This window comes from Larus michahellis, chromosome 16 (genome assembly GCF_964199755.1).
Source record: "Larus michahellis chromosome 16, bLarMic1.1, whole genome shotgun sequence".
Lineage (NCBI taxonomy): Eukaryota > Metazoa > Chordata > Aves > Charadriiformes > Laridae > Larus > Larus michahellis.
In genome coordinates, this window is record NC_133911.1 from 6,885,271 (window position 1) to 6,906,633 (window position 21,363).

The 21,363-nt window shown below is 40.9% G+C and overlaps 1 protein-coding gene across 1 annotated transcript; it reads right to left on the bottom strand.

Annotated features, from left to right (window-relative positions):
* Positions 1-1,685: 1,685 nt before the first annotated feature.
* Positions 1,686-17,515, bottom strand: LRRC38 (leucine rich repeat containing 38). The gene is made up of 2 exons (XM_074560777.1): positions 16,804-17,515; positions 1,686-3,874 (listed from the first exon to the last, which is right to left on the bottom strand). The coding sequence occupies exons 1-2, from the start codon at positions 17,429-17,431 to the stop codon at positions 3,621-3,623; spliced, it is 882 nt and encodes a 293-aa protein (XP_074416878.1). The 5' UTR covers positions 17,432-17,515; the 3' UTR covers positions 1,686-3,620.
* Between the last annotated feature and the right edge of the window lie 3,848 nt (positions 17,516-21,363).

The following is a 21,363-nucleotide window of genomic DNA, read 5'->3' on the forward strand; positions in this document are numbered from 1 at the left end:
TGCACACACTTCTAAAAAGTCACGCTCTATCTCAATTTCATCATGTAGATTTGCTTTCTTGCACATTTTTTGGATCCTCACACATACCAAGATCCAGCACTTCATCAAGGAGACATATCTGCAGGCAACGTGACAGCTGCTCCCGGCTCTTTGAGCCTGCAACATTTTATTTGGGTCACGCATAGTATCTTCCCTTCCCCTTGAAGCAGGTAAAATGTCTGCTTGTTTCTGACAGTGAGAGATACCACCGCTAAAGCAAAGCCATCTTAGAAGGAAAATTGTAAACGAGGACAAACTTTCTACTGCACATTTATAATCACTTACAGGCAGTGCTGCTTAAACTAGCGATGCACAGGGAGCTAAATTCAGCTCTTATACTTGGCACCACCGTAACGTCACTGATCTTAATGGGAATTACCGCAGTCCGAGAAGGGATCCCACCCACAGCAGCATCCTTGCATGGGAACACTTCCCATGCCCACAAAGCCGGAGGTGGGATTACCTCCACATTACTAACCTTTGTGGAGATAAGACTGCAATAATACTGCAGCTTTCAGGCTACTTTCTATTCATGGTGAAATTGGCTTTCAAAGTTCTGTAGGGGATTGCTATGCTGACCACTAATTCTGGCAAGATTCCAATGGGAATGTTTTGCTCTGACGATTACATAAAATAAGAAAAATCCCAGTAAGAACTAAATCCTGTCTCATTTACTAGCCATTAGAATTACGTAAAATCAATATTAATAGTAGGTAACTGCCAATGCTTACAATGAATAAATATTGCTAACTGGATGAGTTCAATACTTATGAAATACATATTACTTAGTAGGGGAAAATATTGTTAAAGTTTCTTATCCAGAAAAAAAACATACTTTGCAAAATCACTTTGATGTGATGGAGTGTCCAGAATGGCAGCTTCATAAATAAAGCTTTACTAAGCCTTGCTCTTCAGCTTGCACTGGATTATGTGGGAGTCAGCTTGGTCTGTTCCTTGCTGCTCTGAGGGGTGCTAAAGTTCCAAATATAATCAGTGCTTTCAGGGCTTTATGTTGGGTTGAACAAAAAGCTACGAACTATAAACAAATCTAGATCTTCATTTTGAGGCACCACGGTAGGATGAACCTGCAAGTAAGAGCAGAACCCAGTCAAAAGAGTTGAGTTTGAGATGTGACCTCTGCAAAATTAGTCAGCCTTACAGGACAATGAAACAAACCCATGAATTCGTTACCAAAGGAAGCGTAGACATGTGCTGAAACATTCACTGATGTTTCACTCAAAGGTTTGGTAGGACAAATCATTTTGCTAACTAGTTGCGAGTTTTGAGTCCATAATAAAACTTACAGACAAAAAAGTGTGACCCGGTTTCTTGTTCCATGACTCAACAATTTGCACAGCTCTAAATATAAAACTGTTGATAACATATCCGCATTTGTTGCAAAGGGAGCGGACTTCGTGCACTGCACCGCGCAACAAGTTGCCTATTTCCAACCATACTGCAAAACCCAACTTTCAAACGATGAGAATCAGGCACAGTTTTTCTCCTTTTTTTCATACCCACATACAAATAAACGTGAAAGCCCATGTTGAAATTATAAATATATTTGTGTTATTTATAATCATGGCACTACACAGTGAAAATCATGTCATTTCGTTTTTCTTGAAAGAATCAGAATAGAATAAGACAGTATTGATACAAACATCCTCTCACTGTCCTACTTAATTCCGTTTCAGTGTGTTTTCAGAAATAATAATCTTAACAATGGTAGCATTAAGTCGCATTGAATAAGCTGTAGAGCTAACAGAAATAAACACTTTTGTCCCAGTTTTGACCTCAGCATGGTGCAAACTCCATTGCAAACTGTGAGCCAACGGAGTAACTCCAGTGGTACCAGTGAAGCCACACTGATACGAGATCAGATCAGACCTACTGCAGAGCATCTGCTACAGCCTAACGAATATAATCATTATACATAGCCCCACTATAGTGCCCCCCATTGCATATCTCAAAGCACTTGAAAAGGATAAATAGTTGTTACGATCTTCATTTTCTAGGCAGTAAAACCGAGGCACAGACAGGGAGTGATTTGCTGAAGGTCGTCTTGCTGATCACTGTTAGATGGGGACAACACCCAGGAGTCCCGAGTCCTGACCCTGTCCCCTACCTACTGCGCCGTGTTACCCCCTAACACACCCCGGGGAACTCACTCCTGTCTGCCTGAACAATTAGCACAACAGATACAAGAGGTTTGGAACTAACTGTCCGTAAAAGACCATTCGTACTAACTGAGCAAGGCAATATTTTAACCAAGGAGTGTTTTTAAAGAAATAATAGCATTTACAGTAGTTAAATAGATGCTACTTTTTATCAGTCTAATTCTTTTATAATAGCATACAGTCCTTAGATTGTTTACTACTATGTTATTCATTACTTTAAGCCCTCACAGCTATTCTAGATAATACTTTAAATACACAGAGCTTTAAAAAAATATTTCCATTACAAATATTTAAAAAATATACTTATCCTAAAAAGCTGTCCGGCACTATTCCAAAAATCTCTTGTAATAAATGTCTCTTTTAATTTTAACAAAAATATCTGCCGTTATATAGAAGAGCTCAAGTTTTGATAAATCTATAATACAGTTGGAAACATGTTGGGCCAGACTCCACTCTTGCTTAGAGAGTTGCCAATTTGGATCAGGGTGTTCACTTCAGTTGTGTCACTCTCGTATAATCAGGAGCAGAATATAGCCCTTAGTGTTTTAAAATAACTAAATGGACTGCGTATTGCAACAGTTACTTGTGCCTAGCATTACAGGGAAGGGAAATCCTTTACTTCATTGCGTTTAAAAATGCAAAAGAATGTTATATTTAGTATTTGTGCCATGACCAGAGAGGTGCCAGGCAGCTGCAGTGGATGATTCAGATCTAGAATCGTATTCACTTACAGAAAAAAAAATATTCTTTTGGCTGAATGATGCCTGCAACTGCTGTCGCTAAATGGAAGATGAATGTTTATAGAGAACATTTGTAGAGAGAAAATGCCAACCTTCCTGTAAGGCTTTCTACAATTCTAGGAATCATTTTAATTGCATTTTGTTACTTAGAAAGTTGTGTGAGCTTAACAGAATCTCCCACTACTTAGATCTAAGGGGGACACTATTTTAAATCGATTCCTCATTTTCCAGCTGAAATGCCTCCATCCAGCCAGTCCTTTTCAAAGTGCATTTAGAACACGCTATTAAGCACTTACAAGAATCTGCATGTCATCAGAAGGACATCTGGAAGCTGTGACTTAGTCTTTTAAAACACTGGAACTTTTTTTTTTATGCCTTTCCCCTTTTTTCATCCAATCTTCAAATTTAAATGCAGTGTTTGAATAAGGATCGTAGAAATTAACCCGGTCTCATCGCATCAGGTTACATATGTAAGCAAAGCTAACAGTCTCAGATGCAAACTGCAATTCCTAGCTGTGACCGTCATGAGATTAGAACGGATCTTTACACATTGTGATTTCATTTAATTCATGTTTAAAGCTTTTAATCTACTTGTTTTCTTCCTAGACTTTAGCTGATGATCTAGTAACTTATAAACCAAGGAAACTTAAGTATAAGACTAAGTTCAGTCCTCACTGTCGTCTTCATCATCATCGTCATCTTTACTGGGAGCACATCTTTGGAAGCAGTGTACTAGAGTTGCTAAGAAGAAGCTTGACAGAATAGCAGCAATGGAGACTGCGACTCCAGAGAAGATGATGATAAAAAGGTCCGTCAATGACAAACTAAATTTGCATTCACTAAAGCTGACCTCAGATAATTCATTCAGAAAGATTCTTCTGTTTTCTACAGGCAGAGAACACTGGATTTCGTGGAGACCTGCAAAGAAGAGGAAAGGGAAACAAATCAGCAGAATATTGATGAATCCTTCTGTTGCTCTGGTCAGAGATTGAATGGCTGAAGAAAACGTTTAGGGTTAATTCTAACTTTATGAATTTGTACAAAATTCAGGAAAAAATGGAACAAAATCTGTCACTATCCAAAAGCCACACATAACCCCCCTGAGTGGCTCCTGGAAATTAAGTTATTTTACCTTCAGTCCTCCAGGAGGCCAGGTACAGCCTGGGACGATGATTTTGAGGATTAAAAAAAGGGAATGTTGAACCCTGGATGCATCTAAATCTGCAGACCTGGAAGCACTTCCCAGTCAGGATTTGTGTTCAGAAGAATGAACACAAATCCTGACTCCAAAACAGGGTAACAGGGATACTGAAGTTCCTTCCACACCTTGGTGCCTTCTACACTACTTTTTCCCATGTAATTCTAAAACTACAGTTGTCTTTTCCTGCTGGCCAAAACAACAGCTGAGGTTTAATGGATGCTTGTTTGTCTATGACCTACTTTCACCTTTTCTCTCTGACTGTCATAAGGACACACAGACTAGCACATATTATTCCTCCGCGCATTACTGAAGAACGCCTGAAGCTGGGTTCTCCATAGTGAAAGCAAAACCATCCAAATTTAAAAACTGGTGCGAATACAGTTTGATACTGGACAGTAAAAGCATACGGTTCACTGCATTTGAGGAACTCCCTCTTCATTCACAACAGGGGAAAATCAGGAGAGTATATTAACAGGGATAAAACGGAACAAATAATGAAGTGAATTAAGTCTGTATGGCTGGTGGCAAGATAGATTTTATCTTGCTATTGAGGATATGCATGTAAAGGGCAAATACAAGAATTGTGTATTAATGACATAAGAACTGCTGATGGTTTACTTGATACACTTTCACTCTTTGCTAATGATCACGGAACGGACTCTCCATTTTTGACTCTGCACCGCACAGGGCGTTTCCATCACACAGCTCTACCATACAACCATTATGTCACTTTAAATAACGACTGTGTGATGGTAAGATTTCCTCTGCTTTTGTGAATCCCAGTTTTCTTGTGGCTGAATAGCTACGACATATGAAGTTTTACTATTAAACCCAGGCTCCTAGGGTTAGTAGTGCAAACCTGACCAGTTATCTGGATCCAGCCCAGCTGTTATGTTGATTTGCGAGAGAGTTTTATCGAAGTCTACTATGGATCAAACTATCACCCTGACTTACTTGACCTTGTAATGACGATTGTACTAAATTTTGATCCCTAAAAGCCATCCTGTATCTGCCGGATTTGCCTAAAGTTCTGTTGCCTTCCCTCTTTCTCATGCTCCTCTCATTGACAACGTAATAAAAGCTGCCAGCAGAACAGGACAGCAGTCAGCACACCCAAGGCTGAATAGTTTCCTCTAGGCAAACTGCCACCTGAATACACGCTGTGTTTTTTTCTCTGAGCCTGGAGTGCACTGGCGATGTACACCAGACGGTGAGGCAACTCGCTTTGCAGCTCTTCGAAGCCTCCTGTCTATGGCACTGGCCTGGAAGGTAAAGGAGCCACAGGGTTTCAAACATCCTCTGAGAGTTTTGGAAATGTGGAACCTGCAGCATTCATATATATGATGTCTCGCATACAAGCTGACATACCAGAGCACTCGAGCATGCCTGTGACTGCACGGATGGCTAGAGGAAGTACATACTATTGCACTCTATAGCTTGTGATAGAGCCCTCTGTACAAACCTTTCTACTGAAAGTCTTTTCATCAAGACTTGGGAATAGGAATTCTAGGGGTTAATGGGAGTGAGAAGCAAAATGGGACAGAAATGGATATCTTTCTCTATTCAAACCCCTGAGAAAGATGGGAGGAGTAAAAAGCCATAGCTGGACTTCCAAGACTTGTGTCTTTTTAATCAGATTTTAAAAAGCGAACAGTTTTCAATAAATCAACATGATGTTGACAGTAATCAAAGCAGTTACTGCTGTTAGGTTGAAACTGCAAGAAAATGAATGTAACATATCACAAATTCATTTGAAGAGGAAGTTTCTTGCTAATAGGAAAAGATCATTGCAGTATTCTGGCACAAAAGCCTGGTCCAAATGAATATGGCACCTAAACATAATTCCGTTTCACTTGTAGCAAGCACAAGAACATATAAGTTTCTATACAACTGTGTTTCTGTAAAACAAACCACTAGAATAGCTGTTGAGACCTCATGAGAACTGCTGTTTTCATAGCAGCTGAGCCACGCTTGCAGCATGTCTAAAGAAAGAGTACATAGGTGACCATAAACAACTCTGCTTTTTCTATTTCTGACCAACTGCAAAAGAAATTCTTTAGAGTCCTCACCTAACAGCTTTTAAAATGACCACTGTGCTGGAGTGACCTTGATGAGCTGGCGTATCAGATCTGGGCTTCCATAAGGAAGCAGAAAGAGAATATATTAGAGAGAGCAAAAAAGACTCCTAAACTCCCCCTATTCTTCTGAGCAGTTCTACAAACTGCATCCCTGGGCTCTAGAAATAACTCAGTATTTTCATATCTGTCCAGGATCTCAGAGATGGAAAAGTAAGAGCCCACTTATTCATTACCATTACCAAGAGCAGTTTTGCCATGGGTCAAAACTGAGCCTGTAGACTGTGAGCTCTATTCCTATTTCCCAGATGCTTTCAGCTAGCATCACAACACACACAATACGAACTGCAAAGAATCTGCAACATACCAAGTCACTTAGAGGGTATTTTTTGTTACAAGAATCAGTGTACTGTAATGATTTTCACTCTGATTGTACAATAACGAGAAATAAAAAAGCTCCTCTCCATGTAGCCATGGGTACTGGAATCTAGGTCATGTTCTCAAACCAAATAGATTACATGGGAATTTTCTACTTGTTTTATTCTGTGACACTACAATGTGCTCGCTTAGCCTCAAGTTTTTACTGAATTATTAGTCATTGAGAACAATAGATGCCAATAGGCAAAATACAGCACCATAAACCAGGGGCCAGCACAGAGGCCTTGCTAGGTGCCAGCTACAGCTTCAGCCACTCCGCGTGTGCACCATCTTTTCAGCAGGACAGGAATGAACTGATTTCTCCTATCTGCACACAAGGCAGTCTGCTAGAATTGTGCTGGAAGCAGCCAGGAAGGACTGCAGAGCTCGGTGGAAGCACATGCCAGTAACTGAGGGCGAGAGGAACATTTATTAGTCCATCCTGTTCAGCGAATGTTTTTCTTTGCTGTGTCGTGACGCTATTGCAAAACCCAATACAGCTACCAGAAGCTTTTCTTTTGACTCCAAAGAGAATTTGGAACAGATTGTTCATTTGTAACAGCAGTAAGACCAGCAGCTATATCTCTGTCAGCACAAGGAATTTCTCCTCCCAAAGCAGTGGTTATTGCACCAGAGCTTCTAACTGCTTACCTGGAAAAATCATGATCTGAAGGCCACATGCATGTTTGCCTAAGATGACATATGAACATTTCACCTGCTTCCTTCCATAGCAATATGGTACTTTCTTTACATTATTTAAAAGTAGGGGTTGTCCTTACGACATGAGAATACAGCGTGCATGGAGAACTGGTGTTCTGCACTCCACCTGTCCTACCACATTCACGCCTGGCAAGAGATCCTATTTTGTTCTTTGGGCAGAAAGTAATCCCAGGTCATCATACATCCTCTGCATGAACAATGAACAAAAGGATGGCTTCTAGGAAGTGACCAGTATTAATTATCGGGCACGTTCTTTTTCGTCTTGGTGATTCCGTTGCATATAGACGGGCTCAATCAAATTACCTGTCCCCACACACAAGACCTCCAGATGACAGGAGAGTGCCATTTAACCTTAGTGCTTAGTGCTCTACTTTCACACTTTTTCCACTTGAATAGTATTACTTTTTTTTTTAAATTTAATTAAAAAAAATAATTCTGTAGAAGCTGTTCAATTTATTCTTTAAAAAAAATATCAGCCAAGCTTCTTGTAAAGTGTATCTCAAAGAAGTTTGATATTTAGTGCTTGGCTGCAGCAAGAAAACCTTTGATGGTAGTTATATTTATCCCATTGCTTCTACAACATGTTCAAAGAGTTGCTTCTTCATACCAAACAAATCTGTAAATGAAATAACAAGTGTGAGCGTGTTATAAATACATAGCTTATGTTATTTTGGTCAGGGCCATCACATTATCTGTAATAACTCCAGCTGTCCCAAGGACAATGTCACACACTGTATCTGAAGAAGCAGGTGTACTATAGTGGCAAGCTGTAATGTATTATTTGCTCTTGAAAAGGGAATGCTTTGAAGTCCCAGTCAAGGGACAGGTGCTCTATTCTATACAGGCTTGTCTCTTAACACTGAAAAAATAAAGCAAGATGAAAATATGGGTCTGCACCCTGAGGAACAGATCATCTAAGCAACATGGGAAGTGTGAAAATGCTGGAATTGTAGAACCATAATGTTAAAAGCAGAGGCATGTTTTTAAAAAGAAAAAAACCCATACGTGTGTTTATAAAGAAGTGATGCAGGAGGGTTCCAGGTAGCGTTTATTTCGATGAAATTCCCTCACAGGTTTTAGAACAATATGACTTTGAGATGCCTTATCATTAGAGGATTATAGCTCCACTGAAGTCTAGCACTTAAACCTTGACAATAAATTATAGGCAATTAAGCTGCAGCTGGATCCTAATAAGCACTTTGCATTTGTTTCTGTAAAGATGATGCACAAGCCTGCTTGTCTTGCAGAGTCAGAGGCTGAAATATTTCCCCTATAAAAATGAAGCTCTTAGAAAATGGATGCAGCCTGAAACCAGTCTTTATACAAATAATTCATAACTTCCTTGTAAATTAATGAAAACAGACTGACAATGCTGTAATGCCACAAGTTATAACTGTACTGATCTTCCCCCAAGCCCCACAAAACCCCAGCTACCAAGTTTCTCTACCATTCTGCTGGTACTTTGTAGCCATAATTCCACCATGTTTCTCATAGGTACTGTTCGACCAGCATTTTTCAAACAGTACATTGGCTGGATGAGTGCATGGAAATTCCCTGCTCTGGGATCCAACATGAGTTTTCCCTAGACACGTTGACTGATGAGTATCATATTGTGAGTTTTGTTTTATTTTCCTCCAGCTAAAGACAAGCAGCAAGAGGTATCACTTACTCCAGGTCTACTTGACTCTCTTTTGAAGAACTCCTTGTGCATTTCTGTCTTTGCTTGTTTCTAAAACCTATGCTAACTATCTCTTTTGTTGGAGAATTTCGGAAATTCGTAATTACTTCAATATTAAGGTCTGTCTGTTAACCCTCAGCCTGAGATTTCCCAGATATAATTTTGGATGCTGAGTTTAAAAAAAAAAAAAAGAAAAAGAGGCCTCAATTCTGTTGGGTCTTTGTAGAGTTCACAAAAACCAGGTATCAAGAGAACTAGTTTCCTAACATTCAGCAATGTCCAATAATATGTGATAATGAAAATGCCCACTCATACATACACCAGTATGTATAGGAAATACATCCAGAAAAATATCTGAAGCCATAAACATTTAAGTGAGCTTCATGCACACATGTTCATTACTATCTATACAATAAATGTAAGAGCACTATAATATGCTATTTCAATTTTTTTTTTTTGAAGTAAAATGGACATTTGCGCTTTTGGGTGGAATTTAGCTGTTCTCTCATGTTGCGGAACGTAGTTGACACAGACTTGAAATGTTTAAATGTGGCATTTTATTTCTTGTTTGGTATTTTGCCTCCAGCTATAGCTCTCTTTAGTCTACTGAAACACTGTCACTAACGTATTAGATGTATTAATAAGCAGTGAGCGGCACTGCCTCTGAAGAGCTGTGCAATTTCATTGGAAATAGCCTCAAGCTATCAGAACAGTAAGGCTTAACAGAAGCCCGAAGCTTTTTATGGCCAAGTGCCCTAGAGTCTCACAGATCAACATTAAAGGGTACTCAACAGTTTGTCTCCATGCCTAAATATAAAGTTTAACATTAGGTGTTCACATCTGCAAATGCTGTCATCACATTTTCAAATCCGCGAAAGATGGAAGTACTCCAAAAAACCTTAAGACGGAAGAAACAGAGTGAAAAGCCAGTGGCAGTCAGATCATTTTACTGAAAATGACTAGGATATCAAATTATATATTTATACATGTATATATATAGAAACAGATTTGATGTGCTAGTTAGGGAATCTAATTTCTGTTAGGAGTTTCTGCTTGAACAGAGTAAAAGCTGCTGAATATGTGAAATGTCTTAGGGCTTTTAATTCCTTTCCCAAAAAACAGATATTATGTTCTGTACTAGAGATGTGCGAGCATGTGCAGGATACTGGGGGAAGAACTGGATGGCTGTAATGGACAGAACAGCCTGTCCTTTTTAGCAGAAGCTTGCTCTGGTTCTACATTAGCACGCGAAGCTAAGGCAGCCTTCTCTATCATAGCAGATGAATAAATAGGTACTGATAAAAAATGAGAAGTCAAGAGGACTTAAAAAATGCTCAGTTGTTTCACTGGTTTTTAGTTAGGGTAAAAGGTCAAATGAAACCTGTGCTCTCATGTAATTATGACGCTTTCTTTTGAAGGCAATGTTTAACATTTTCAGTGAGCCCAGGGCTACTACAAAGGCCTGGACTAGTGAAGTAAGACATTATTTTATTTACAGAATAAGTTTAGTAATAGATCTTAGATTGGAATGGGATTATAGAAAGAGCCTGAGAAGCAAGAGACAATCACCTCATGGCACAGTCTTTCTAAAGATGCTTACAAAAATCACTCCATTCTTCTCACTACACTGATTCACTTCTGAACCACGTAACAGCTTTCTTTTAGTACTGAACTCAGTCTGAGTTTCCTGTTCCAGAAGTCCACTTTCAGTCTCATTGTCACCTGCTCTTGCTCTTTTCCTGCCTCCTCGAACTGCCATCCTTCTCTCCTTTGCTTCTGCTTAGACAGTCTATACCTGGAAACATCAAGTTTACCAGAATTTACCTATCCATCCATATTGAGGAGGTACTAGCTACAGAAGTCTTGAAAGTAGCTAAACAGCATCGGCATCAGTAGTGGCACTGAAAAACCCTTTGAGTATCTTAAAAATGTGTAGTCTTGTGCACACAACTTTCCACAGTGGAGCAACATTTGACCAAATGAAGAGGAAAACATGGTCCTAGCTACAGCCTTTGTGCTGTGACATGGGATTTGCTGCCACTAACGGACTTTCTTCCAGTAAAGTTCTGCTATTACCTTTGTTTAGGACACAGTTCTGCAAGTGGACCCAGTTCTGTCTTCTTCAGGCTTCTTTTACCAGTTCTGCTTCTAGTGGTGTGAACGTAACCGTTAGGGTTCAGGAGGATGGGCACTGACACCATGCCAGCTAATCCTGACTGTGACAGGGAAGTCTAACACTGAGCACCGATCCTTCCTTAAACTTGTGCTTCCTTAATTTCAAACATTCAGAACATCTGTTTCCTTTATTTATCACACGGGCAGCACAAGTCTATTTGGAATTCTGTTGCTGGCCAATTCTGAATGAATTTTTCAAGTCTTTCTGGAAATATCAGTGTACACAGGCTACTCAAAAATGCTCAGTTTAAACCTCATCAAATTGGTAAAAGTCTTTCTAACACTGCTATAAGAGAGGGCAGCAAAATTTTGCATTATTGCAATGGATAGTGGGGAACTTAAGTAGAGTACAAAAGGTTGAGAAAACAGCATCGCATCTAGCACAAAAAGCACAGACACCGACTATTTCTTGCAATCCCAGAAACTTTACACAACTTCCCAAAAAGATACTGAGAAGAGAAAAAGTAAAAAGCAAAACGAGGACAAGATGACAGAAAGGAGACACTACAGTCACACTCCAAGGAATACTTAAACTCTAATTAAAAGTAATGTTAAAAATGCATTAGTCATTAGCAAACAAGGTCACAGGCACAGCTGCCCAAAGCATGTTCACAGAAAGTTAAAATCAGCAACAGAGATCTCTACAAAGCACTTCAGTGTGGCCGCTGCGGACTGCTCGGATTTCTTTTTGTAACATGCATTTTCTCCAAATCCAATCCCTTCATCGAGATGAGACCCTCAGAGGGGTTCAAGAAATGTCTTTCGCAGCGCTATGCACTAATCTGAAACAGCGCCTTTCAGCAAAAATGTATTTCATCAAAGCCACTTGTATTTAAACACTGAAATGGAATTGTTCCTAAACCTTGGTTCTGTAGCTCAGGTGCACCAGCAACAACATCCTGCTGGATAAGCCCTGAGTTTCAAACAGTATTACTAAAAAAAGTAGGTTAAGAGATGAGGCAAGAAAGGAAAAGTGCATTTTGAGCCAAGAGAAAATGTGACACAGAACAAGCTCTGAAAGCAGAAGAAAGCCCTTCCAAATACGAGAAATTACTGAGCGTATTTTTGTAGGATTTCCAGCTCCCACTGAAGCAGAAAATGCAAGAAATCTCAAAGGCAAATCTCAAAGTCCTTAGACTTCAATGAATTCAAAATTTTGAAACATTATGCCCCCAAATTATTTAACCTATGATCATCCTTCCCTTTATTCACTACCTCTCTTGCTTTTATTTGTATTTTTCTTAATTTCTTCTGCCACTTTAGAGAACTTCAGTCTTGTCAATTGCTTTTTGTAAAATTCAAGAAGATGGATCACATACAAGCAAGCAGAGGATAGAACATAATAGCACACACCTCAGATACATGATTTCCTTGAATTCTTTGAATAATATGTTTTGGACCAATTTAAACCTTTGTTCTTTCAAGATATTTTTTGTTCTGAGAATTTGCATATCCTCCATGGAGTAAAACCTCCCACGAGGGTTTCTACACCTCTTTTTGAAGGGACAGAGACCTTACAACAATTTTTCTATTTCCAAAAAATTATTCTATATTCTTAATCTCCATGCTCCTCCTAATGGGAAGCCTTCAATGTGAATTATTGGCCACCACGCTGCCGTTCAGGCTTAATAAATGCCTATAAAATCAACATCCTTCTACAGAAAATCTTTAAGTTTTAGAAGTTAACCACATTGGCCCATAGTGAACGCTTCCTCTTCTCTGAGAAAAAGAACAACTGCTCTGTATTATCCACTTATCACCATTCCACTGATTGTCACAGTTCCTTTGTCTACTTTGCACTATAGAAACCAGTTTGTTTTTAATCAATTAATAACAAAATCAGAGGGAAAAAATGTGGTTTGGTTTTGGAGTATGATGAAAATGTTGGTTTTAATATCTTTTTACGAGTATAAAAATATGTTTGCTGTTTTAAAGTGCTGGGTTTGATTGAAGGTAAAGTGCTGAGTTTAACTGCAAAACTTTCAGTGCAGTTTCTTTAATAAGTCTGCAAATCTGTCATGCGAAAGTATTCACTTACTGCCAATTAAGCCTTTATTTAGAAGTTTAGGGGAGATGAATAAATGCTGGGATCTGTAAAACGATTCAAATCCCAGCTGTTTGTGTGAAGCGACAAGTCAGATGTGCAAAGGCAGCTCAGCTGGGAAGAGGCTTTCCAGTCAGCCAGTCAGCCAGGGCAGCAGCAGTACGGACTTTACAAGCTGTTTCTGGGAGCGTGCCAGAAAGAAAACGGACCTGGCTTTTGCAAAACTAACGAGCTGAAGCATGGCTTTTGTTCAGATCACCAAGTTCTCCTGAGGCCTTAATTACAGAGGTAGAGCTTCAGGATCAATTAGTGAGATTTCAGTTCACATCATTGACAAAAATCCAATTTTTAAATCAACTTGGTATTTCTTTTGCAAAAAAAACCCACCCAAGGGCAGCTGTGACCATCATCCCATTTTACTGCAGTGCTAAAATTAAAAGGTTGAGCAGTGGCTGGGCTTAGTAACAGTTTAAGTGATTGCTCTCAGACATGCAGACGGGGCGTGTTAAACTATTTTAAGTGTCATTCAAAGTGAGGAATCAAAATGAATGGCCAGAACCTAAATCTGTCAATGTATTTCTCCCAGCCATTTACCTCCTGTTTCTTGCTACCAGTTCTGAATCTCGAGGGACTGCGATGCTCCAGTGACACTTGCAAATTGCAGCCTGGATCCTAGTTCATCCCCAGACTGGTAGGAGCGTGCTGCTTCTCTGCTTTGGCATATCCTTTCTTCTCTAACCCATTGCGAAGCATCCCAAGCCAGCGTAAGACACACGACAGTGTACAGAGCTTTTAGTTTCTTTGCAGTGCTTTGTACTTTTCATGAAAGGACCGGGGATCACCGATGCAAGTTCACTGCCATTCACCCTTCCGCAGTTTCCCTTCTGAGTAAAGCCAGGTTACAAAGTCTGCCATTTAAAGGCTGGGGAACTTCAATCTGTCATGGAACTGTTCTGTACTGCTAATTATAGTTTATTCTTCAAGAAAACCAATAGAAGAAAAATGCCAGACAACTCCTTTTTCTTTCCTGCCGTTTCCCATTTGTACAGGCCACGTAATGCAAATACTTGAGCTGCTGCAGAATTACCAAGGAAAAGAATGCGGCCTAGATAACTACGCTCTTTTCTTGGGCCCTGAAAATGTAACCCTATCTTTTTCTTTTGCAGCATTTCCAGACATAATGCCTGCTGCCCTACTTATCTTGATGTGTTTGCTGCAAGAATACTTCTGCCTGCAGCCTCACAGCAGTAGCACGGGGAAGCCAAGGAGCCTGAATGCTGCATCTTTCAGCGAGCTGCTCTTCCCACGCCTCCCAGGAAAGGCCAGGCCAATGGGACTTTGGACAACTATAGCCACACAAGTAACGCTAACGTGATTAGTTCCTAATGGGTATAATGCTGCGACATCATTAAAAACTGAAAACTGGATGTAAAATGCATTCAAATCATAATTCTAAGAATTAGTTTTACACTGACTTTCTAAAAGTTGTTTTGAAAGGGACTCAGTGGCGGCCATATGGTTTTAAAATGTCGCTGAGACAGTTTTTCGTTTTTGGGTTGAGTTTTGCCCTCACCTCGTGAATAATGATTTGGTAGTTTATTAAAGGAGACAGCCAGTATTTTTGTGGCAGCAGCTCACAAGCAATGAAAACGCTGACTTGGCACGCTTTTCTGAATCCATGCGCTAGATCTCGCTGACATGACTGGCTGCAAAGATCTCAGGGGACTTGCTCCTGGGAACAAATGCAAATCGTTTGCTTGGGCCATGTCAGGGGGACAGCTCCGATAAAACCAACCATTTGAATATTTGCTCCTTCCCTCCTTGTCTTCCCAAATCAAATCTAACTGAAAGTTTGGAAGATCTGGATGAACTAGTCATTTTTTAGCTATTTGGCTGAAACACAACTGTGGATGAGAGAAAATCCTGTGAGGAAGCATCTCTGAGTTTGCAAGGCACTGGGGAACACCAGCAATGCTATGGGAAAGATCAATCACACGAGATTTCCACATAAAAGTTCAGATATGCTTTAAAACACTGACAGGGGGAAAGAGAGACGGGCTGGGACTCACTCCGACTGAACAGACTCCGTCTGGATAAATGGGAAAGAGCTAGAAATTCATTAAAAGAGATGGAAAGCACAGAGAAGTGAACAGATGTTTAGCACGAGAGATGGGCAAATACTTGGTTCAAATAGAGCAAACTTTAGCTAAAGCATCAGGGAAGGTGGGAGAACAGGCCCAGGTTTGGTTTAGAAAGAATCAAGACGAAAGTTTCACTGAGGCAGACAGGAGACGACCCAGTGCTTTTTCCTCAAATGACTTTTTCCTTAAAACAGCTGTACCACAGCTAAGAATATTTAGGGCAACCTAGATGAGTATATTGAAAAAATGCTACCCAAGGTCATGAGCATAGGAAGAACGTGAATAACTGACTATAGACTCTGATGATCGAGAAAGGAGAGAGCAGACTCTGAAATCTGTAGGCTGTTTTTTCTCCCTTTCTGCCTGAATTCAAAGTCACCCGACCTCAACCCATTCTCCTGAGCTCTTCTCCTCCACCAGCCTTTCAGCTCTCACCATCTTCTGCAGAGACATCCCCCCTCGGACACAGCCCAGACGCCAGTGATTTCATGTTGGGCGCTGCTTGTATACCCTCTGTAGCCCCTACAAAGTTTTTGTGCTCCACGCAGTTTGCCTCTGCGAGCAGCTGGGTGGCTCAATGGCACGGGTTTATGCCCTCGTGCTTGTCTGGAGGCATGAACTGTGAGATGATCTCCTGCTAAAGCTGGATTAAGAGAGGCTTTGGGGTCAGGTGGGAAATAAGACTTGGGATTCCCTACACATGGCAGTCTTAATACTCCCCACCCATGCTTTTTTGAAAATTACTGGCCCAAATACCAGAATTATATATCCTGCATTTTAGGGTGCTCCAGAGCCATTTCAATTTATTTCTAATATTGGAAGCAGTGTTATTTTAATGAAAAGAGACAAAATCAAGCTACTGAAGAGAGTTTCAAACACGGGGCATTGCAACAAAATACTTCCAGGAAAGGGCTGACAACCACAATTGCATAAAATGGGGATTTAACTCTTCTGTAGCAGCTTTATAGCTGATCAGTAAAACGAGAAAAATCAGTTCTCCCAAGAAGCTGGCACAGAATGTTTAGCCACTCAAAGGGCTTATTGCAGAAAATATATTTACCAGAGAGAAAATGAAGTCTGGAAGAGAACCAGCTCTGGGCTGAACGAATTTGAAAAGGCTCTTTCACTGCCTGTGCAAGTTTAGTGTATAAATCAAAATTATTAGGGCTTGATTTTTACATTTTATTTCTTAACTGGGAGGAGGACCTGCTGCTAAAAAGAAGTCAACATCATTTTAATGGACTCATTTGCCGAAAGCATGCAATTACAGCGTGACCAAAACGCAGTTTGGGTCACTGCAGGCAGCACACAGACAATTTGACCAAGAACCCTCCTTCCCTCCAAGACACACAGACAGAGAAACGTACATACTGCACTGTAAGGCACCGAGCTTTACCTTTCTGGAGCTTAGATGCATTGTCCTGTATCCAGCTGAAAAGATTGGCAAAGTCACAGTCACAGACCCAAGGGTTGCCCTCTAAGCGTATAGTCCGCAGGGAGGGAAGCGCTTCTAGGGCTGCCACATTTAGGCTTTGTAAGTTATTGTCATTCAGTTCTAACACTTGGAGCTGTTCCAGGTTCTCAAAAGCAGCCTCATCCACATCCACCAGGTTATTGTTTCCAAGGCTCAATTTTATCAGTTTTTCTGCTGATTTGAATATCCCAGCATCAAGCTGTGTTAAATTATTGTAGCTTAAGTCTAAATACACCAGTTTGGTAGAACTGCTAAAAGTGCCCTCTTCTAAAGAGGTGAGGGAGTTATTCCTGAAGTCCAAATAGACTAGATCTCCATAAAATATAAAGAAATCGGCTGGTATCGCCTGAATGTTGTTATCAGCTATTAGAAGTTTCCGTACATCCAATGGAAATGGATTAGGAACACTTGGGAGTCCTTGATCCCGGCAGTCTATGGTGTGGTAGTCCATACAGCTACAGACAGCAGGGCAAAAATGACCCACGGGTAAGAAAAGCAGGCAGACAAAGACAGAAGAAGGCAGAAGGCAGAAAGGAAAGCATGGCAACATCGTCAAGGATTTGAAAGCTGTGATGAGCACCACTTCTAAGAGAAAGACATTTTGCTCAGCTGAGCGGCAGTGCCTGGTACTGGTGTGTGTGTGTGGTTGTATCCAGGAGATCACATATCATCACAGATCCGATAGCAGCAGGCTGGGGAGGGGGCAGGGAGAGTGACTGAAGGAGAGAGGGAGGGAGGCAAATGTGAGGATTTACACTGTCAGAATATTATAATGCTGTACAGTGTAAGGGAAAGCGATGATTGGGTAAACGGAGGATCTTTCAAAGGACTCCCTTTTGTGAGCTAAAAAAAGCCGAGAGCCTGTTTGCATATTTGCTGTATATTCCAGCAAACGGGAAATCACACCTGATCCTGTGACTCTGACAGCAACAGCTCATGCTTAAAAAGCCCTTCAGGTAATAAACCCTGATGAAATCAGTTATTTTGTTTCTTCCCAGGAGCCTACATCAAGGTGACCAATACCCTCCAGAAATGCAGGCGAGGGTCAGGGAAGTGTCCTGGTTGACTGCTAAGGGCTTTTTTCCCTTTCACTTGTAAAACAGGGAGCAGAAGAGCAGCAGGGGGGGAGCCCAAAGACAAGGAACACTGACTTCTGGATGGCTTCTCAGCTTTTAGAGCAAGCATGTTAACAGTATTTAAATATGACTCGTTATCTTTTAACCAAGAAGTATAACCTCCTGTAGCAACAAGGAATATGGTCTCAAAAGTGTGGGTTTTCTTCCTTCCTGTTTTAATGACCAAACCAGCTACTTTCTAATGTCTGTTGGGCCACATAAAAATGCAAATAGTGGATCAAATCTTCAGCTTGTTAAAAATGAAGATATTTTCTTTATTTTCAGGGGGCTGAAATCTTTGACAATCAATCTGACTGTCTCCCATAGGACAGCAGAGATGATTTTGCAACAAGGCATCTGTGTTTTTCTGGAATCCCCAGATCCACACCCAGAAAGGCAAGTCCTCTGCCAGCTGCAGGCTTAACTTTTAACTCCATCCCTCCCTCCTATGCACGCCGTGTAAGCAGACAAAAACGGCACTGTAGTGCTTGGGCCACACCTATGCGCTATGAGGGAAGATTTTTCTAACGTGACGGATTGTACTTGGGTGCCCGTGTCCAGAAGATCAGAGCACAAACTCAGACACCTTTGGAAAGCTCATTCCTAGGTCAGAGACACCAGTAATCTCGATTTAAGGTCATATTTCATAACTGAATTTGGAGTATCTTTCATCCAGGACAGGGTACAAACATTTCCTCCTAAGATAGCCTATCCTCCCCAGATACCTGCACTTAAATACTGGAGCAGCATTATCATCTCCTCCTGTAAGTGTGTAGAGACATTGAACTGATGGGAGAGAACCAGATTGTTCTCAATAGCGCCCACTTACAGAAGAAGAGGCTACGGGCACAGACTAAAAACCATCTGAACACAAGAAAACAGTTCTTTTTTACTGTGAGGGTGGTCAGACACCGGAACAGTTGCCCAGAAAGGTTGTGGAGTCTCCATCTGCAGAGATATTTGAAACCCAACTGGACGCAGCACTGGGCAACCTGCTCCGACTCTGCTGGCGCAGGGGGATCAGACTAGATGATTTCCAGAGGCCCCTTCCAACCACAGCAATTCTCTGAACTGCTGTCAGGAGTGAACATGCCAGGAAGGGTTATACCTTTGAACACCTCTCTCACTTTTTGCAATATACCTTCTTTCTAATTCATAGGTCTTTTAGCTAAATCACCTTGAGCCAGCCTCTAGATCGCTACCATAAACACACATCCTGCTCCAGGTGTCTGTCTCTCCCGTCTCAAATTACTTTTAAAACACCACCCAGAAAGAAGTGGGCACAGCTGCCTCTATAAATCACTAGGGCAAAGCCCAATTAAATTCCTGAGATGATTATTTAAAATATTTACCTTTAAATTACAGAGGAAGTGGAAGTTTGATAGGCTACCTTTGAATAAAAAAACCATGCAAAATAACACTTGTGGTCAGGATTCAATGAATCAGCATCAACAAGTAACTGCAACTGGTATTTCTCAGGCAGAATTGATGCTTTTTGAACTTTTAAGGCCATATCTTGCAAACACTTGCTCCTGCTGTAATCTGCTGTTTTTCTGCCCCTAATTCAATTAAGACTTTAAGTCAGAGATAAAGCTGATCCTAACACAGGAGAGCAGAACTGACTTGGTATCCTGCAGTAATGATAACTTTGTATAGAGAGATGTAGCTCTCCATTTAGTGAAGTCATCAATACACAGGGCTTCAGGGTCCTTATGGCTCCTCCTATGCAGAACCACCCTTTTTCTATCAAATGTACAGAATCAGACTCTGACATTTTCTTTTCAAAGATTCCTCAGCATTATTATGCCTGTTTCACAGATGGGAGACTACAGACAATAAGGCACAATTTGTGAGAGATCCAAGAACACGTTCGTGGCAGGGGGACGAACAGGACTCAGCTTCCCTAAAAATGCCACCAGCCCTTGCTAAAACTTCCACTCCTTTCTGTAAGAAACAGAGCTTCCTTTTGCTCAGCTGCTCATGTGCGTTCTTTACGTATTACCCCCTGTAGGGGAAGCACTATAAGCAACACTATCTTCACAGCTTATTCTGCACACCCATGTGCACTTTGCAGTTTCCGCGCAGACTCTGCAGGGCTTTCCTGTCCGAAATGTTTGTGAAGGGGTTGGCGGGAGACTAGGGATCACTATCAGGCTCTGGATATTTTGAGACAGGTATCCCGTAGGTTCGTCAGACATCAGCCCAGCTCCCACAGCATCCAGGCAAACAGAGTTTCACTGCCAACACGTAACAGCACCGAGCTTCAGCGATGCCAGTCCAGCTCCAGTGCTTGCCATCACAGGCTGCCTGCCACGGTCTGACACCTTTCTCTTGCTGTCTCTGATTTCGGAGAGCTTCTTCCTGACTTGTCTTTCTCTGCATAACATTTCCCGGGTCATTTTGTCTGTTCAGCTTTATTCATTAGCTACCGCTTATTTCGGTACCTCATCTGTTTCCCACACAGCACAGAAATTGTCTTGAATCTTTTTGAAGCTTCATTCACTTGTCAGGCATTTCAGGCAATTTTGGATAGCAGGAAGGGAGATTCTGCAAAGCTTTCTATCTAATAAGATATTAAAGCTTTACTTCTTTAATCTTTTATTTGCATTAGTCAGTTACAGTAACCTGTACTACTAAAGAAAGGGTTTCGCCTGCTATCTGCTAAGTGCACAGCACCCTCTTGTGCCCTACAGGACAGTGGTCATTCCACAACCGTTCTGCTCTCTTCCGATAAGCTATCGGCAAGTTTTACCCTACTCCTACAGTTTACCTATACTCTCAGCGTCACTTCTTCCTCTTCCAGTGGCCTACTAAAGAAACCTCAATCCCTCCATGCAAGAAAATAAAAGCAATAACCCAGGTGGTGTTCTTCTGTGCTATTTTTAGAGAGGCGTACGGCAAGACAGCAGAGGTGTCCCAGAGCAAGACTAACTAATGCATAGACCTCAGCAGGGAAGCAAATGCAAGGAGAAAAGCAAACTTCTGATTGCACTAAGTCAGAGGAGCCAAATTACAAACCTACTGTATTCTGCTGCTCCTGACATTTGAATTTCCTTCTTTTCCTTCACACTTTCTGACTATTTGTTACAGTAACAGGGACACTAGATCATACATTGTCAACCACCTATAAGATCTGCATTATTTTTTTTTTGGAGGAAATTTTAATGTACATCACAGTAGATAATCCGTATCAGGACTTTGTTTGGCTTCAGCTGACACTATGGTAAAAGACAAAATTGCTCCAGTGAGTAGTCTCAGAAATAAAGATTAGTTTATAATCTATGCTTCTTTAGCACTCCCAAGCAAAGCCCTCCTAGTTTTCTCACCTGTTATCCAAAAATATTTCAGGACTAAATTTTATTTCATA